The 18144-nt window shown below is 35.0% G+C and overlaps 2 protein-coding genes across 2 annotated transcripts in view; one reads left to right on the forward strand and one right to left on the reverse strand.

Moving 5' to 3' along the window:
* SLC6A14 (solute carrier family 6 member 14) overlaps window positions 1–18144 on the forward strand; it is a 26540-nt gene continuing 8396 nt past the window's right edge. The window contains exons 1-8 of the mRNA XM_043458693.1: window positions 1–253; window positions 1175–1340; window positions 4285–4416; window positions 5815–5979; window positions 6808–6946; window positions 8372–8504; window positions 11443–11583; window positions 16848–17076. Coding sequence (XP_043314628.1) covers window positions 206–253; window positions 1175–1340; window positions 4285–4416; window positions 5815–5979; window positions 6808–6946; window positions 8372–8504; window positions 11443–11583; window positions 16848–17076 — 1153 coding nt within the window. The 5' untranslated portion in view covers window positions 1–205. The remainder of the gene's footprint in view (window positions 254–1174; window positions 1341–4284; window positions 4417–5814; window positions 5980–6807; window positions 6947–8371; window positions 8505–11442; window positions 11584–16847; window positions 17077–18144) is intronic.
* CT83 (cancer/testis antigen 83) overlaps window positions 12937–18144 on the reverse strand; it is a 16122-nt gene continuing 10914 nt past the window's right edge. Inside the window, exon 3 of the mRNA XM_043458695.1 lies at window positions 12937–13079. Coding sequence (XP_043314630.1) covers window positions 12960–13079 — 120 coding nt within the window. The 3' untranslated portion in view covers window positions 12937–12959. The remainder of the gene's footprint in view (window positions 13080–18144) is intronic.

Genomic DNA, 18144 nt, shown 5'->3' on the forward strand with positions numbered 1-18144 from the left:
ACCGGAGCCTCACTTTAGTCCCTTCCGGTAATTGACATGACAGGATAACCAGGCGGGGGAGGAGGGAGCTTCCCTCCATAAATGGTCCCACCCCTGGGCAAGGTGGCTCACTCTGGCAGCTAGTGACCGGGGAGTGTGTATCCGTCACCAGTCAAGCTCGGCCAGACTGAGAGACAGGCGGAGCAGCCCAGGGAGCCAGTGAACCATGGACAAGTTGAAGTGTCTGAGCTTCTTCAAGTGCAGAAGGAAGGAGGTAGGAGTCTGTGAGCTGCGGACCTGTGGAGGGCTTGGGAAGGGAAAACTTAAAGAGAGGCAAATCTCAGTTTTTGCTCTCTTCAGCTATTCTGTTTACCACATTTCTGTTCAAATGCTTTCAAGTGTGGCTGAGATGTCCCCATATAGGCGAGGAAACAGGACAGCTCTTACTCTGGTAGCTAGAAGACTTAGGGTCGCCTCATCATCTGCCTTGGGTGTGCCCACCACCTTCTGTGTTCTGTCCCTATCTGGACTGTGTCCATAGGTTGAAGGGAAATAAGAAAATGACCTGACCTGAGGGAACCCTTCCCTCTTCTCTAAAGTGGAGAGAGTGCTGTTCCACCTGACGGGACATGAGAATTTGTCTGAATATTATTTTGTGGCTTTCAGAAAAGCACTGATTTTACTCTCCAAGATATGGAGAGGAACTCAAACTTCCCTGACAGTTCCAAACATCAAAACTATCAGCCAGTATGAAAAAGAGTCTATGATTTTTTTTTAAAGCGGAAACTATATTTGAAACTTTTTTCAAAGAGCTCCTCCAATTTCAAGAGTGTTGATTTTACCTAATTCATCTTTAAGACTTTTGTACTTGAAATTTTATTTGCCCATCTTCATTTGCCTTTTATACTGGGTGCCACATGTAACCTTTTCACTAAAATTTGGATGATATAACCCAAAGAACTAGCGAAAATATCCACCTACAGAGTTTTTTTTTCATTTTAAAAGCTGCCATGCACAGAGGTGTCACTAGCTTTGGAAAATGTTCTCTTTGGCTATGTTTTTCAGGGTTCGTTTCTCTCTGTGTCTGCCTGTCTGTGTATGTCTTTCTTTCACTGTCACTCTATGAATTTTTGAAATTATGCTTCTGTTTAATTTTTAATAGAAAAATAAGCTGTTGATATTTTTCTTTTTCTAGAATGCTGACGTTGCACCTGAGAATCTTCATGTTACTGAAAATGATGAGAACCAGGAGCGTGGTAACTGGTCCAAAAAATCAGATTATCTTTTATCTATGGTTGGATATGCAGTGGGACTGGGGAACGTGTGGCGATTCCCCTATTTGACCTACAACAATGGCGGAGGTACTACCCACCCCCCAATTTATTTCCCCTTCAGTTTTAAGGGAGGTGCTCTATGGCCTCTGATGATATTTTAAGACCTAAGGAAAGGTATATGATAATATAGGTTAGTGGGAGGATGGGAAATGAGCATACTGCATTTTATTATTAGACCATGGTTTTCTAGCTCAAGTTAGAAAGCTGGTTTCATAAGATCTTCAGATATAAACTTGATAAAAGTTGCATATTTAGCACTTCTGATTTCTCATTTGAAATCCCATGCAATCTTCATATGACTTACTCTTCTTAATTTATACATGTTCCTATGATAATGTGTTCAGACTCAAGTTGTGTTTTGCCTAATTTATTGCTGAATCTAAGCAAAAGGCAGGGAATTCTCATTCTAATAAGAAATTCAAATAAACCATTTGCTTAAATAAAATAAGGCATTACATTTTGGAAACTTAAGTGTGGAAAGAACTGATTAAAAATTAATTAAAGGTTTTGTACTTTAAGCTGCAATATAAGTTACATATACTCCAAATTGGATTGACCAGGTAGAAGATCCTTCTAAAATGCAATAGAATTTAATTCAAGGCTAGGTGTTTAATTTCTATAAAACAATATGGTTTATACCTCATAGATCACTAAAGAAGACTCGATTAGAACAAGGAGAAAAAAATAACTCTGAAGTGACACCCAAAAGGAAACAGAATGAATTGCACAATCCTCTAGTAATGTTGAAACAACTTTTCACTTACACCATATTTATTTACTTGTAATTACAAGTCCTATTAGAAGTGTAGAGGTGACATTCCCTTATATTTCAAAATTGGATACCAGTGAAACTATGCCACTGTAATTATTTTTCTTGGTACAATAGGATTTTGTGTGGTGATATTTCAATCTTACATTCCTTATTAATTGGTTATATTAAAACATTCATGTTGCCCTTCAGAGATTTAAGAAAGGAGCTCTGTTTATCAAACACTTGAAGTTTTGGTGCCATAAATTACCCTATCTAGAGACAACATTGTTTAATCAAGAGTTTAGTATACATTTGAGCTGGAAGATGAGTCAGGAATCATATGTCCTAAGGTCAGTGTAGTAGAGAAAAGTATTCAGATTCCTTTTCAGCCCCTTATGTTCAGGTTTAAATTAAGAAATACCCTGGGAGTTGATGTCATAAAGGGCCAGTACTTACTATAGATTTCTAGGAACTATATCAAACTAGGTTTAATATAGAATTTTTAAACTTAGCTGAGACAAAATGGCATTATTTTATTGTATGCTATTACCTCTCTCACTGTTTCCTCTAAAAATTAGCATATCATATTGGCTCTCATTTTTTAAAGATCACATCATTTAAGTAGTGGATGATCTAGTCTCTCTCAATTGCTTCTTTCTCTTTTTTGCCCAAGGGTAGAACAGGAACATGAAATTCAAATTTGTCAAATGTTAATAGATTATATTTAAACTTATGGTCAGGCTTAAAAGACTGTTGCTAAAATCTGGAATCATTTTTATCTTTAGGTGCTTTTTAACACTATAAGAAAGAGAGGTATCAGACTACCTTAGGGTCTAGGTCAGTAGTGTTAACAATTTGACCATTGATGATAACTTGACCAATTGATAATCTACCAGTTATGGTTGTTATTAATAATATAATGGGTGAAAAGCCATCTATAAGAGTGAGGAAAATTGTTTTTTGTATGTGTCTAAAAACCTGTTTACACTGGGCTAGCAAAACATTGCATATTGTTTTTCAAACAGATATTTTGTATTACTTTTTCTTCATATTTACCATTGGTAGGAATTAAACTTCTATTAGTCATAGTAATGATGGTATGTACATTGCAACATCTGTAAAAACATATTTGTCCTTATGTTCTGGTGACTAGTGACTTGGATGTAACAAGTACTTTATTGTCTTCTTATTTTTAGTAAAAAATATTTTTAGGGTTAGAAAAAATGTAATCCCCAGGTATGATGTTACAGTATCATAATGGTAAAACTATATGAAGAAAAAATGTACATAATCCAACCCAAAGTCTGTTTTACTCACTTATCTCCACATTTTCTTATTAAACAGTGTTAATTTAAGACTTCTAGAATACTTAAACAATAAATTTAATATTCTTCTACCAAAAATCTGGTCAAAGTTTTAATGAATTGTATGCCCTAAAAGTAGACAGGATAAACGTAAAATAATAAAAGGTTTAACAAAAAAACAAAAATGGGACTGAATAATCTAAATGTAGGAGAATTGGTCCTTATGAAATTGAATGTTAATTCTGAATGCATCTTTAGGGTTCAAGATTCTTCTACCAAAACTAATGTTTCCTATTAACACATGACTATGTGGAGAATAATGAACTTAACTGCAATAGCTTCTACTTTGAACCACATTTAACATTTAAACCCTAAGTCTTAAAAGCAGATTGTTTTTTTTTTAAGGAGAGAGGAGGGAAACTAGCTTTGAACATATACTATGTGCCTGCCCATTTTGTGAAGTGTTTTCACATAGGCTCTGTGATTAAACCGTTACCACAAACTGATGAGTTGGCATCACTCTTCCCATTTATGAGGAATCCAAGATTGAGAGGTTAGATAAACTGCCCCAGGTCACATAACTAGTACATGATGAAGCCAGGATATAAACCAAGGTCTATCTGTCTCCAAAGCCTATGATCATTCAACTTCTTTGAATTGCTTTTTATAGGTTATTGTTTTTAATAATCACAACAACCTCATTAGGTAATACCAACATCCCCATTTCACAGATGAGGAATCCAAGGTTTAGAGAATCAACTACTTTCTCACAGATTTGAAGCCCAGACTCAGTTCTCTCTGACTCTACTATATCAGAGTGCTTTCAAAATGTTGTGTTGGCTGTCAAAGTGCCATCAAGATTTGGGCATATAATAGTACTTTGGTTCTTTTTTTTTTTTTTTTTTTCCTTTTCTAGGTGCTTTCTTGATACCATATGTGATTATGTTAGCCCTGGCTGGTTTACCTTTGTTCTTCTTAGAGTGCTCCATGGGACAATTTTCTAGCTTAGGTCCAGTTTCAGTCTGGAGGATTCTTCCATTGTTTCAAGGTTGGTATTAAAATGTTTTCCTTATTGTGGTTATTGTTTTGTTCCTGCATATAGCTGTCCTCACTGTATGGATGAAAGCATTTAACATTTGGACATGATGGCTCAGGTGGTAAAGAATCTGCCTGCAATGCAGGAAATGCAGGTTTGATCCCTGGGTCAGGAAAATCCCCTGGAGGAGGAAATGACACCCACTCCAGTATTCTTGCCTGGGAAATCCATGGACAGAGGAGCCTCCTGGGCTATACAGTCCATGGGGCAGCAAAGAACTGGACACAATTGAGCAACTAACTTTCAAAGGCAGAGACATACATTGTTTTTCTATTCGTCACCATCAAATTTAGAAATCAAATGTTAATATGTATTTCTCTTTATCTTGGGCTGCAGATATGGTCGGGGTTAAGAAGGATATGAGGAAGTTATTATTTTCCTATTTTCACCTTTTGAATTCTCTTGGCAAACAGTCTTGTGCGTTAACTTTATGGCTCTGGCTTTTCTTCTACTTTGTATGCGGATCTGTCTTCCTGCTTTTGCATGTCTTTTACAATGCCTCATTCAGAAAAGTTGAAGGGCAGGTCACTATTTTTTTCTTGGATGATCCTAATGGAATAGGACACTGGGAACATTTTTTTCTTCGAAAATGCTTTGATTGTTATTAAACATCAAACAACCTTTCTGTTTGAAGATTATATATCATTTTTGGTACATGCTAGCTGCTGAAAGCTACTTGTAAAAGTTTCAATGTAACATCAAAAATATATTTATAGTGAGGTGAAGAGACTATCACGCTGGAATATTAAGGAAGCTACCTCAAAAGTTAGTTTTAACAATAGGAGTTATATTCAGTATGCTAAGCTGCATTTTGAAACTAGAGAGTTAAAGAAATTTCAGAAGTTTAAATTCAGATAATTACAATTTACTGAATTTTCTTTAAATATACTTATAGAAATGCTATACATTTTCCCCTTAGGACATTCATTCAAAGGCTTTATCTTCTATTTGTCAAAATGTTGGTTTATAGATGAAGATGGGAGTATTGGTCAGTGAATAGGATATGAGCTTGAATAGTTTTTTTTTTTTTAAAAGTACCCACTCTGACAAGAATTTACAGACTTAATGAGTAATGAACATGGTTTTTCTTTCTGTGAATTCAGTGGCTTAATATAGATCTTTAATCTTGGCACCTTTTCCTGATCAACTCAAAATCTGTCTCAAAAAATCAATTATCAAAATAATTTTGAGAAGCTATTCAGACAGCAGTACTGTCTTCCACCCCTCCAATAAACAGAAAACATTGAAACAGTTTTCTCAGTTTAAAATAGATTTTGTGGAAATTGAGAATGCAGCTGTATGAATTAGCAAAAGAAATTTCACTTATTTTTTAATTGTTCTCTTTTCCAGGTGTGGGGATTACAATGGTCCTGATATCCCTTTTTGTGACAATCTATTATAATGTCATAATTGCCTATAGTCTTTACTACCTGTTTGCTTCTTTTCAACGTGAACTACCATGGTCAAAATGTTCTGTCAGTTGGGCTGATGGAAACTGTAGCAGATCACCTTTTGGTAAAATTCATTTATTTATTGTTAACTCTGAATCATTCATTCTTTTATATTTTCTAACAAGATTAAAGGCCTAAATCATTTCCTAACAAATTTAGGTTCAACTTTAAGTGAGCCACAGGTTACTGATGAAATTAGAATAAATCATGTATAACCTGAAAGTTGATTAATGCAATATGTTAATTTCTGAGGGCAGCCAGTAAAGCTAAACCACTACTTGGAGTACTTCTTGCAGACCTAGGTTGCGGGTGGCACAAGGAAGAAAATGGGAAAGTGGTAAGAGGGAAAACCACTGTTTATGATACATAGTAGTGTTCAGGAGATGGTGAGTATTGCTAGTCTTTGGAATAATGTAACATCGATATTGTAGACTATTACCACTGGGATTGGCTGTGTATATTGGAGAATAAATTGATACAGATTTCACACTTCTTAGGAATTTAAAGGTGTCATTTATCTATATAGGTTAAATAAGTTCACATATGAAAATTTCCCTAGAGTACTGAATCCCAATCGAAATGACTATTACTCTACAGCTGTTGTTACTGTAAATATAATATACTGTAAATATAAAAATATACTGTAAATATAAAAATACATACTGTTTAAAAGGGCAGATATTTTCATACTCACCCTCAGCTTAGTAGTAGAGAAATTTTAAGTTGCTGAGTGTGCATGGCTTATTCCATTTGTGAGATTTCTACTCCACATTCAATAAATAACAATTTAGACAGTACCTTAAGTATTTCACCATTTAAACTTTATTTCCAGGAAAGCACTCTTCTAAAACTAAGTACATGTCTGTGTGTATTCTTTTTTTCTAATTTTTAGTGACACATTGTAATGTGAGTATAAGCATAAATGAAATCTTGCAAGCGAATAAAAGCTGGGTAGACGCCAACAATCTTACCTGCATCAATGGAAGTGAAGTTTATCAGACAGGGCAGCTTCCCAGTGAACAGTATTGGAAGTGAGTACAGTACATTATCTACATCCTAAGCAGATGTTAGTAAAATTTTTTTATAAATAATAAAATATTGATCAGCTCTTTTCTTAATATGAGCAAATTATACTTCATTTGACTCAAATGTTTATCCTGTGTGAATAGTAGTAGCCTGCAAAATTAGCCCATAGCTAATAGATTGTCATTCATAAGTTAGTTATTAAATGGGCACAAGGTCATCAGTGATGATTTATATAGTGCTTATTATCTATAAGTTAGGGCATTGCTTTGAAGAAAAATATGCAATTTTTAGACTATAATGAGCAAGTTCTAATGATAAACAGTTGGTGATGAATAATACTAGGGGCAGAATTGCTATTTAAGGCTGAAATTCTTCATTATTCATTTTGTTTATAGTTGTTGTTATATGACAAAATAGATGTTTGGGGTTATATTTGCTTTTATTAATTTTAAATGATGTCTTTAATCTCCTTACTGTATACCTGCTCTTTACTCTTATATAACTTCTTTGACTATTGCTGTAATGAAGTCTTCCTCATCTCCATGTTACTGCTCTGGGTGACCCTTTTAAAATTTGGCCCCTGAAATGTTCTAAACATCAAGCTAAGAAGTAAAATCCTATATCTATATATGTCCCTAGTGGAAATCATGGAGTTTTACAGAAAGCCTTTGAAAAAGGTATAAAAATGGGACCATTTAGCTTTGATAATAACAGCAAGTATGATGAATTAGAGCTTCCCTGGCTCAGGTGGTAAAGAATCTGCCTGCAATGCAGGAGACTTGGGTTCGATCCCTGGGTCTATATTCAATCCCTGGGTCAGGAAGATACCCTGGAGAAAGGAATGGCAACCCACTCCAGTATTCTTACCTGGAAAATCGCATGAAGAGAGGAACCTGGTGGGCTACAGTCCATGGGGTCGCAAAGAGTCAGACACGACTGAGTGACTAACACTATGATGAATACGAAAATATTTAATACAATTTAAAATGTCTTCTCTGTCATTTTAACTTGAGGAGAAAAATATCATAATGAGTAAAATAATCTGATGTAAGGTTAATTTTTTCCATAGAGGAGTTTTGAAATATTAGGGGAAAATCGGAGCTAAAGGAATGACTGGATCTTGTATTCTATGATTTGAAATTTTGGATTGGCTGCAGTTGACCAGAAGGTTCTGAGTCTGACTTTTCACTGAATTATTTTTGCCCCTCCATACAACTGTATCAGTAAAAGCCTCATATGACATTGATGTCATGTTAACATTAATAAATACTAATATTAGTATTAATATGTTGTATTAATATTAATAAATATGAATTAGTATGAGTATTAGTAAAATACTCATGAAGCTTCCCCTGTATGAAAGATATTATAAAATTCAATGTATTAAGATGAATGATTGTGTGTTAATCAAAGGACATATGTGTTTTCAGTAAAGTGGCACTCCAACGGTCAAGTGGACTGGATGAGACCGGAGTCATTGTTTGGTATTTAGCACTTTGTCTTCTTCTGTCTTGGCTCATAGTTGGAGCAGCACTATGTAAAGGAATAAAGTCTTCTGGAAAGGTAATTTAGAAAACACCTTAGACAGTGATGTTACTGTTTTCCAATTTCATTGTAGTTCATTGCCAAGTAGTATCAAATGCATGTTTTTTTCTATCATGAGATCTTTCGAATGTGTGAAAAGTTTTCTAAGTAGGCAGCCTCACTCTAAGAAAATACATAACACTGCTATTATTAAAAATAAAACTAGCAAAAATTAGTACTAGATGTGTAATTTCTCTAAACTTGGACCCTTCTAGCTGATACAGCATTCTGAGGCTTGGGAGTATATTTTTAAAATTTCCATCCTATTATAATAAAGAAGCATCTTAAGTGAAATTATATATTACAATTTTTGGTTTGGAAAGTCTAGATCCCTGTTATATATGTTATATAGGGTAATAGTGTCAGTATTCCCATTATTCCATTGTTGGAGAGAGAAGGAAAAAAATAAAGCTATACAAGTGTTCTCTTAAAGCTTGCCAAAATTGACTCAGAACCCTCTTTCAGCAGAAAGTCCTCTTCTGAAAAACATTTCCCATGTCATTGTTTTATTTTTAAACTTTCAGAGAGCACTGTGGCAATATCAGAGGACAACATGAAATTTTCTCTGTGAGCAGCTGTACAATACCCAGAAAAATAAACATGTGTGTGTTTGTAACTACCAGACTGAAATTTCCATAAGGACAGAGAACAAGAATAACTGTGGATACTATCTTTGTGTTCCTGATACAATATCTAGCACAGTTACTGCTACATTGTAATAAGACACTGTTAGATCACAAAAATACTGGGAACATCACAAAGTCAGTGGAAATTTTCCAAAACAATGTTGCGATTGTACATTTTTGAAACCCTTGGTTCCTTTTTTATGTTAATATTGAAAAATCCATGAAAATCCATTTACCCTGGCAATTAATTTTTACTGGTCTTGGGATGGTTTGTTTAAATCGTCTCCTTGGGCATATTACCAAACATAAGACATATATAGAGAAAAGAAACTATCCACATTAATGAAAAGCTAGCCTCAAAGGCAGTCTGCTCATCTGGAACCATGTGTTATCTAGGATACAAGCAGTTCACATGTATATATGTGTGCTCTCAAACACTCTTAATGGTAGCTTTAAGGATAATAATGTCAAGTGTCCAGTACTCACTTTAAAAACTTTCACAGGAGTTGGGCAACTACTAGATTTTCTTTCTTCTCTGGGATTGAGCATAGACTAACTACTTCAGTTAAAAGTTTACTTTTTAAACTACTTTAAAATCATTTTCTTTCCCACCTTAATGCACTAATTTACCAAGAGGTGATTTTCACTCCTATCAGACATTTGTTGTTTAGTCACCAAGTTGCATCTGACTTTTTGCAACCCCATGGACTTCAGCATGCCAGGTTTCCCTGTTTTTCACTATCTTCCAGAGTTTGCTCAAACTCATGTCCATTGAGTCAGTGATGCCATCCACCATCTTATCCTTTGTCGCCCGCTTCACCTCCTCCCCTCAATCTTTCCCAGCATCAGGGTCTTTTCCAATGAGTTGGCTTTTTGCATCAGGTGACCAAAGTATTGGAGCTTCAGTTTCAGTATCAGTCCTTCCAATGAATATTCAGGGTTGATTTCCTTTAGGATTGACTGGTTTGATCTCCTTGCTGTCCAAGGGACTCTCAAGAGTCTTCTCTAGCACCACAATTCAAAATCATCAACTCTTCATGCTCAGCTTTCTTTATGGTTGAACTCTCACATCCATACATGGCTACTGAAAAAACCATAGCTTTATCTATACAGACCTTTGTCGGTAAAGTGACATCTCTGCTTTTGAATATGCTGTCTAGGTTTGTCATAGCTTTTCTTCCTACGAGCAAACATCTTTTAATTTCATGGCTGTAGGCACCATCCACAGTGATTTTGGAGCCCAAGATGATAAAATCTGCCACTGTTTTCACTTTTCGTCCATCTGTTTGCCATGAAGTGATGGGACCGGATGCCATGATCTTCATTTTTTGAATGTTGAGTTTTAAGCCAGCTTTTTCACACTTCTCTTTCACTTTCATCAAGAGGCTCTTCAGTTCCTCTTCACTTTCTGCCATTAGAGTGGTATCATCTGCATATTTGAGGTTGTTGATATTTCTTCAGGCAATCTTGATTCCAGCTTGTACTTCATCCAGCCTCGCATTTTGCATGATGTACTCTGAACAGAAGTTAAATAAGCAGAGCGACAATCCACAGCCTTGATGTACTCCTTTCCCAATTTTGAACCAGTCCGTTGTTCCATGTCTGGTTCTGTTGCTTCTTGACCTGCATACAGGTTTATCAGGAGGCAGGTAATGTGGTCTAGTATTCCATCTCTTTAAGAGTTTTCCACAATTTATTGTGATCCACACAGTCAAAGGCTTTAGTGCAGCCAGTGAAGCAGATATTTTGTTCTTGAAATCCCTTGCTTTTACTATTATGTAATAGATGTTGGCAATTTCATCTCTGGTTCCTCTGCCTTTTCTAAATCCAGCTTGTACATCTGGAAGTTCTTGGATCATGTACTGTTGAAAGATAGCTTGAAGGATTTTTAACTTTACCTTGTTAGTATGTGAAATGAACACAACTGTATAGTAGTTTGAACTTCTGAATGTACAAGCTGGATTTGGAAAAGGCAGAGGAACCAGAGATGAAATTACCAACATTTACTAGGATATATTTAGGAAAGCACTCCATCTGGATTTCAAATAACCACTGCTGATATAGTGTTTATTTACAACATAAACCTGGGAAACATTGCCACATACATCAGAGTGTTTTGAAAGTGGATCATTCGAAGAGTGGTGAAAACAGAAAGAGGAAATTATGCCAACTTTGGTATTGGTATTATCAGACATTAATAAGCTAAACATTTCAACTGGCTAGTAACTTTGTTTGTATACAATTATATACCATGAGTTTTAAAAATAATAACTTTTGGTTGTTCTTGGTAGGTGGTGTATTTTACAGCTCTTTTCCCCTATGTTGTCCTACTCATCCTGGTGATTCGAGGGGCAACTCTGGAAGGTGCAGCAAAAGGCATTTCATACTATATTGGAGCACAGTCAAATTTTGCAAAACTTAAGGATGCCGAGGTAAGACAATTCGGATTTCACATTATCTAAGGAGGTAAACCTTAGAAGTCAATACTGAAAATCTTTGATTACCTAGAGTGTTGTAATGTAATAGCTTGTAAAAGAATATGGAGTTAAAGTTATTAATGTTTCTGTCCACTAGGATGCCTGATTTTAAGTGTTTAACATGACACTAATGCTGTCTTATTGGAAGTGAGACAGTCATTTTTAGCAACAGGATTTTTAAAGTCATTTTATTCAAACTGATCCTATTTGACCAAAAGGATTTGGGGCTTATTAATTTGAAAAAGCATATTTCATGCATGAAATACCCACAAATTGATGACCAGGGCTTCCCAGGTGGCGCTAGTGGTAAAGAACCTGCCCGCTAATACAGGAAACATAAGAGACGTGAGTTCAATCCCTGGGTTGGGATGATCCCCTGGAGAAGGGCATGGCAACCCACTCCAGTATTCTTGCCTGAAGAATCCCATGGACAGAAGAGCCTGGTGGGCTACAGTCCATGAGGTTGCAAAGAGTCAGACACGACTGAAGTGACTTAGCATGCATGTGACTTATCAGATAAACGCGTAGTAGATTTAAAGATTACAGTTCATGGTTTAATGGTCTAATATAAACTTTGTCTTCAAAAGTTAATATTCTGAAGTTAAAACATAAAGTTTAAATGAAGAATTCTGTAAAAAAAACTGTTACTTGTATACAAGACACATAAATATGTGCCATGAATATGAATTGGTAACCCCTTTTAATATTAGTCTGTCTTCAGATAATGGCTATGTGTATCATATGTACATAAAATCTTTTACAATTTTAACTGCAGAGGGAATTGCCAGTAAGTGTACTCCATCGACTTTCCTTCTATTGATACAGCATAATAACACTTTCACTTTTTTAGTAGTCATGTCACATTCTTAGAACACATTAAGCTTCTGGTCAGGCAAAATCCCACATTATATTAAAATCAAGAAACACTATAATATCATATTAGAATATTAGCCAAAATAGATATTAGTTTTAGCTTGCTATGGTACTCTTTGTGGAACTCATGCTACCTTTCAGCAGTTGCTATGTTCTAAATATTCACAATATGGATATTTAATTATTTTTTGTAGAATGTTTCTGATAACCAAGTCAAATTTATCAATTTTTAGTCATGGAAATCCATCCTTTACCTTTTTGAAAATTGAGAGGTCAGTCTCCAGCCTTTGGTTACCTTCTGTGTGTCCAAATCATTTTCACTCAGTAGTAATCACAAAAAAATCACTCTAAATCATTGATCTAAATTGATCACTCTAAATCATTTTAGAACTATGAACTTTTATTGTTTATGTGTTGGAGATTAACATACTTTGATGTACCCAAACACTGCTTGTTCTTCATTTTTCTTGGGCCTCACGTCTTTTAACCTTGTTGTTAATCTCTTCCCAAGTAGAAGACCATTTTTGATGATGGATAAGAAACAAATAAAATGGAAGTTGGGATTCATCATCTTCTCTCTGTTAGGTTATTAAACAAGATATAATATGTTAATATACTTTGAAATGGTAAACTGTTATATAAATGAGCATACAAGTATTTTAATTATTGCTGTTATATAATACTAAATAATTGTAAAATTCAGCATTTTTCCTAAGAAATGGACCCTTCATTTTCTTTAAACCTCATAACTTTGAGCATAGTGGAAAAAGCTCCTTTGATATTCTTCTAAGTGGCTTTTAAAGCCTCAGAAACCTAGACTTTATAGCTCTGTGCGACTATTCTGAAATTTTTATGTGACTAGTTTATACTGGTCTGTGTTTTGGTGTCTCTATTATCTTTAGAACATCAGAGCTAAGCCTAAAGTTCTATATGAAACATACAATTTAATTCTCCTACCTCCCCACCCCAACACAAACACTACCCTCACCCCTTCTTTGGGTTTGCTGGCAATGAACATTTTTTCTTAGATGTTTTTTATTCCTCTCCAATCTATATTCTAAGCATGCAATCACAAGTATGTATTTTTCCTTTTCTTTAAATATTTGAACTCTATTGATATCTCTAGGAGAGTAGAGAACCATACAAATTGATAGCTAGAGGGGTCTCCAGTGATTGTTTTACTAACTCCCTCATTCTACAGTGATAAAAGTTGAGACCCAGGAAGATTCACATTTAGTTAAATTTACATCACCTGTTTGTGCATCTTGAATTAAGATTTCCTAATCCCTAAACTTGGAGAAGGAAATGGCAACCCACTCCAGTATTCTTGCCTGGAGAATCCCAGGGACAGAGAAGCCTGGTGGGCTGCTGTCTATGGGGTTGCACAGAGTCGGACACGACTGAAGTGACTTAGCAGCAGCAGCAATCCCTAAACTAATAGTCTTCTATATAGCCATGAGATGGGTAGGTATAGAGATGATAAGTATGTTTGGAACTAGGCAGCCTAGTTATATCATTCATGGTATGCATAGCATTCTTACACAACTGAGACCTGCCACACCACCTCCAGACCCTTTCACCCCACTCACATATGCATGCATAATATATCAAGTCAAAGCAGCTGAGAGACTAACATAAGCATGTTCATCTCTTAATATTGGGTTGGCCAAAATGTTCATTTGGGTTGGCCAACCTGATATGTACAACTGCCTAAGAAATGAGTGCATCTTATTTTTCACATGATTTTCTTATCTTGTTGTTGTTGTTTAGTCACTAAGTCATGTCTGACTCTGTGTGACCCCATAGACTGTAGACTTCCAGGCTCCTCTGTCCATGGGATTTCTCAGGCAAGAATACTGGAGTGGGTTGCCATTTCCTTCTCCAGGGGATCTTCCCGACCCAGGGATCGAACCTGAGTCTCTTGCATATCCTGCACTGGCAGGCAGATTCTTTACTGCCGAGTCACCACTTAAATATAACCAATTGTTAAATGTATAAATGAAATAACCATGATCTAGCTGTCTATCTATGCATCTATCTACCCACCCATCTATTTATCCTTCCATTTTACTTTCTACTGGCTTCCTGCCATTATAAAAGCAATTATAGTATAATAATCATCTAATATCAAGCTGAAGACCTAGTAAATATTTATTTACTCCTAGCAACTTTATTTCTATTGATATTGGAAATAGATTATATAACTTTCAAGGAGAAAATTGTTTTTAACTTCCACAAATGAAACTGAGTATCAGTTTATATTTCTTTTCCATAAAAACATAATAGCTATCATTGAATATCCTATTAATTACTTTGTAAATGTTATCTCATTTAATTCTCACATCATTCTTAGGACACATAGTTATTACTACTATTATTATCATCATCATCTCCATTTTACAGATGATGAAACAGGCTTGAAGATTTTAAATGAATCAAATTTAATGAAAGTGAGAGGTATTGGATTTAGACTTCATTCTTTTCGATTCCAGAGCTAGAACTGTTAAGTCACCATGTTAACATGGCCTGCCTTCCACTGACCAATCATATTTTCAGATGGACTAAAAATACACTTTTGCCTACATATATGCCAGTCCTATTATTTGAAGTCTCCATAATTAGATTTTTCTTCAGAGTAATGGTATATCTATAGAATTTCACTATTAAGATGGATTTACCTAGGTTAGTTTCTAAGACTAATTATTGCCCTTTAGCAAAGACACAGGAGGGGTAAATTGTGAAAGGGGGAAAGATAAAGGGATTGAATTAGATGAAGAGTGTGAGCACTGCTTAAAGAGATGAGGCCAGCTACATGGGGCTCTAATCAAAACATGGAATGAGAGAACTGGATGATTGAAGGGATATCTAAATGTATCATCATTCTTTAAAAACTCCCTAGTATTATCCTTGTTAAGAATATGTTTTTATTGTCCCCAAGTTGATATGTGGAGTAAACAGAATTCCAATCAAATTCCCAGCACAGTTTCCATAGAACCTGAAAATTTATTCTAAAATTTATGCAAAAAAGCAAGGCGTTTCTTAAGAAATGAGGAAGACTTGTCCTACCAGGTGTGAAATGGTATTATAATGCTAATGCTAAAATAATAATGCTAAAATAATGCTTTTGCATAGGTATAGACATACAGACCCATGGAACAGAACAGTAATCTCAAAAACAGATTTGTGAACATATGGAACTTGATATGTGGCAGAGGTGGGGATGCAGATCAATGGAAAAGGGATGAACTATCCAATTGATACAATTGATATCCAAACAATACAATGGATAATATCAGTTATCTTCAATTGATATTTCACTTAGAAAACAATGTATTTGGATTTCTAATGTAATATCCATTAAATTCAATTTCAGGTGAATTAAACTTAAGGATAATAAGCAAAACTAAGTCTTTTAGAAGAAAATATAGGATAGTAGCTTTATGACCTTGGGCTGAGGATTCTTTTTTTCAGTCAGAGAAATCAAGGACAATTCGTAAAAATCAAAGATAGATACCTTCAGCTACATTAAAACAAAATCTTTGGTTCATCAAAGGACACAATGTTAAGAGGGGGGAAAAAGCCACAAATTGGGAGAAAAAATTAAGATGTATAACAGATAAAGGATTAGAATCTGACTACATAAAGAATTCCTAGAGATCAAATAAGACAAATAACCCAAACAAAACATTGGCAATATATGTGAACAAGAATTTCACAGGAAAAAAAAAAACTATAGAATATAAACAAATAAAAACACGTTAAGCCTTATAAATTATTTAAGGTTATCAACACTCTCATTTCACAGCCATTAGTTTGGACAGTATTCAAAATTCTGATTGATGTTGGCAAGGATGTGGGGGAGTGAGAACTCTCATACCATCTGGTGGGAGTGCAAACTGATACAACCACTTTGGAGAATAATTTGGCAACATTTAGTTGAATTGAAATTTCAAATGGTTCAAATTGATAATGGATAAATCTCATATACTACTGAATGGAAAAAGCAGGTTGTATTAGTTTACATGCATTAAGATAGCTTTTCTATAAACTCAAAAACATGCAAGGCTAAATGCCATATTGTTTAGGATAGTAAAAATATGAAGAAAACCAGAGAAATGATAAACACAGAAGTCAGGATAGCAGTTACCACTGAAGTTGGAAGTGTGATATGATCAGGAAGGAGCACAGGGAGGCTTTAATAGCCTAGCAACAGTTTATTTCTTAAGCTCAGTAGTGGGTATTTAGGTGTTTGTTTTGTTTTTATAAGTTATTCACCTGTATATATGAAATATTTTATACAAATGAAAAATTAAGACTGTGTTTTTAAATATTATTTTCTTTTATAGGTTTGGAAAGATGCTGCCACACAGATATTTTATTCTCTGTCAGTTGCCTGGGGTGGTTTGGTTGCCTTATCATCTTACAATAAGTTCAAGAACAACTGCTACTCAGATGCCATTGTAGTTTGTGTGACAAATTGTCTTACTAGTGTGTTCGCTGGATTTGCTATTTTTTCTATATTGGGACACATGGCTCATATATCTGGAAAGGAAGTCACGCAAGTTGTAAAATCAGGTATGTAGTGCTATATATAGCTTCTATATAGCTCATTTAAGAAACACTGATATACTTTATAGCAATTGAAGCACTCAAGATTTAGGGTATTGAGTTTTCTTTCTCATTTCATCTTAAATAACTTGGTTGTTTCAATCATATAATAATTCTTAGATGATCTGAGAAACAAGACTACATTACAGAACAATTGTTTAAAGCTTTTTCCAAATTTTGTTTAGTGCTTAATATGAACTACTTACTGTTAATGTGAACTACTTACTGCACAATTGCAAGTATTAGGCATCACACTATGCACTTTACATTCATTATCTTCATTTGCGTGTATGTATATAAAGACACATACATATATATACATGTGTGTATTAATATATATATGAATATGTGAAACTATATATGAAAATTAATCCATGTACAATTATACTATTAGATCTGATTTTTTTTTAATTTTTAAAATGCACAAATGTCATATAGATTGAAACCCAACTGACTTTGAGTATACAGCTGTGTTCAGCTTTAAAGGAATCTGATTAATGAACGTCTTAACTTTAAAGACATTAACTAGAGATGCTTTAATTATCTGGCTTGGTGGCTCAGATGGTAAAGAATCCGCCTGCAATGCAAGAGACCCAGGTTCAATCCCTGGGTGGGGAAGATCCTCTCAAGAAGGGACAGGCTACCCAGTATTCTTGCCCAGAGAATTCCATGGATAGAGGAGCCTGGCAGGCTACAGTCCATGGGGTCGAAAAGACACAACTAAGCGACTAACACTTTCACTTTTGAAGACTCTTAAGAACAGAAGTCTAGGGTTCTTTTAAGTTGGTTTTTCTTACTAAATTTCTATTTATTGTTAGTATCATTTGGTGGAGAGATTGATGAATGAGAATAGAATGTTGGGACTAGAAAGGACTTTGAAGATCATGTAGTGTCCAGCTCCTCATTTACAGAGGATGGGACTGAGCATAGAAATGTTATGTCTTGCAGAAGATCAAATAATTAGGAAGTGATAGAGCCTAGGCTAGAAGCGAATTCTCCTGAAGCCTAGGTCAGTCCCCTGGGAGGTTGGAGACA

This window comes from Cervus canadensis, chromosome X (assembly GCF_019320065.1).
Source record: "Cervus canadensis isolate Bull #8, Minnesota chromosome X, ASM1932006v1, whole genome shotgun sequence".
NCBI classification, from domain to species: domain Eukaryota; kingdom Metazoa; phylum Chordata; class Mammalia; order Artiodactyla; family Cervidae; genus Cervus; species Cervus canadensis.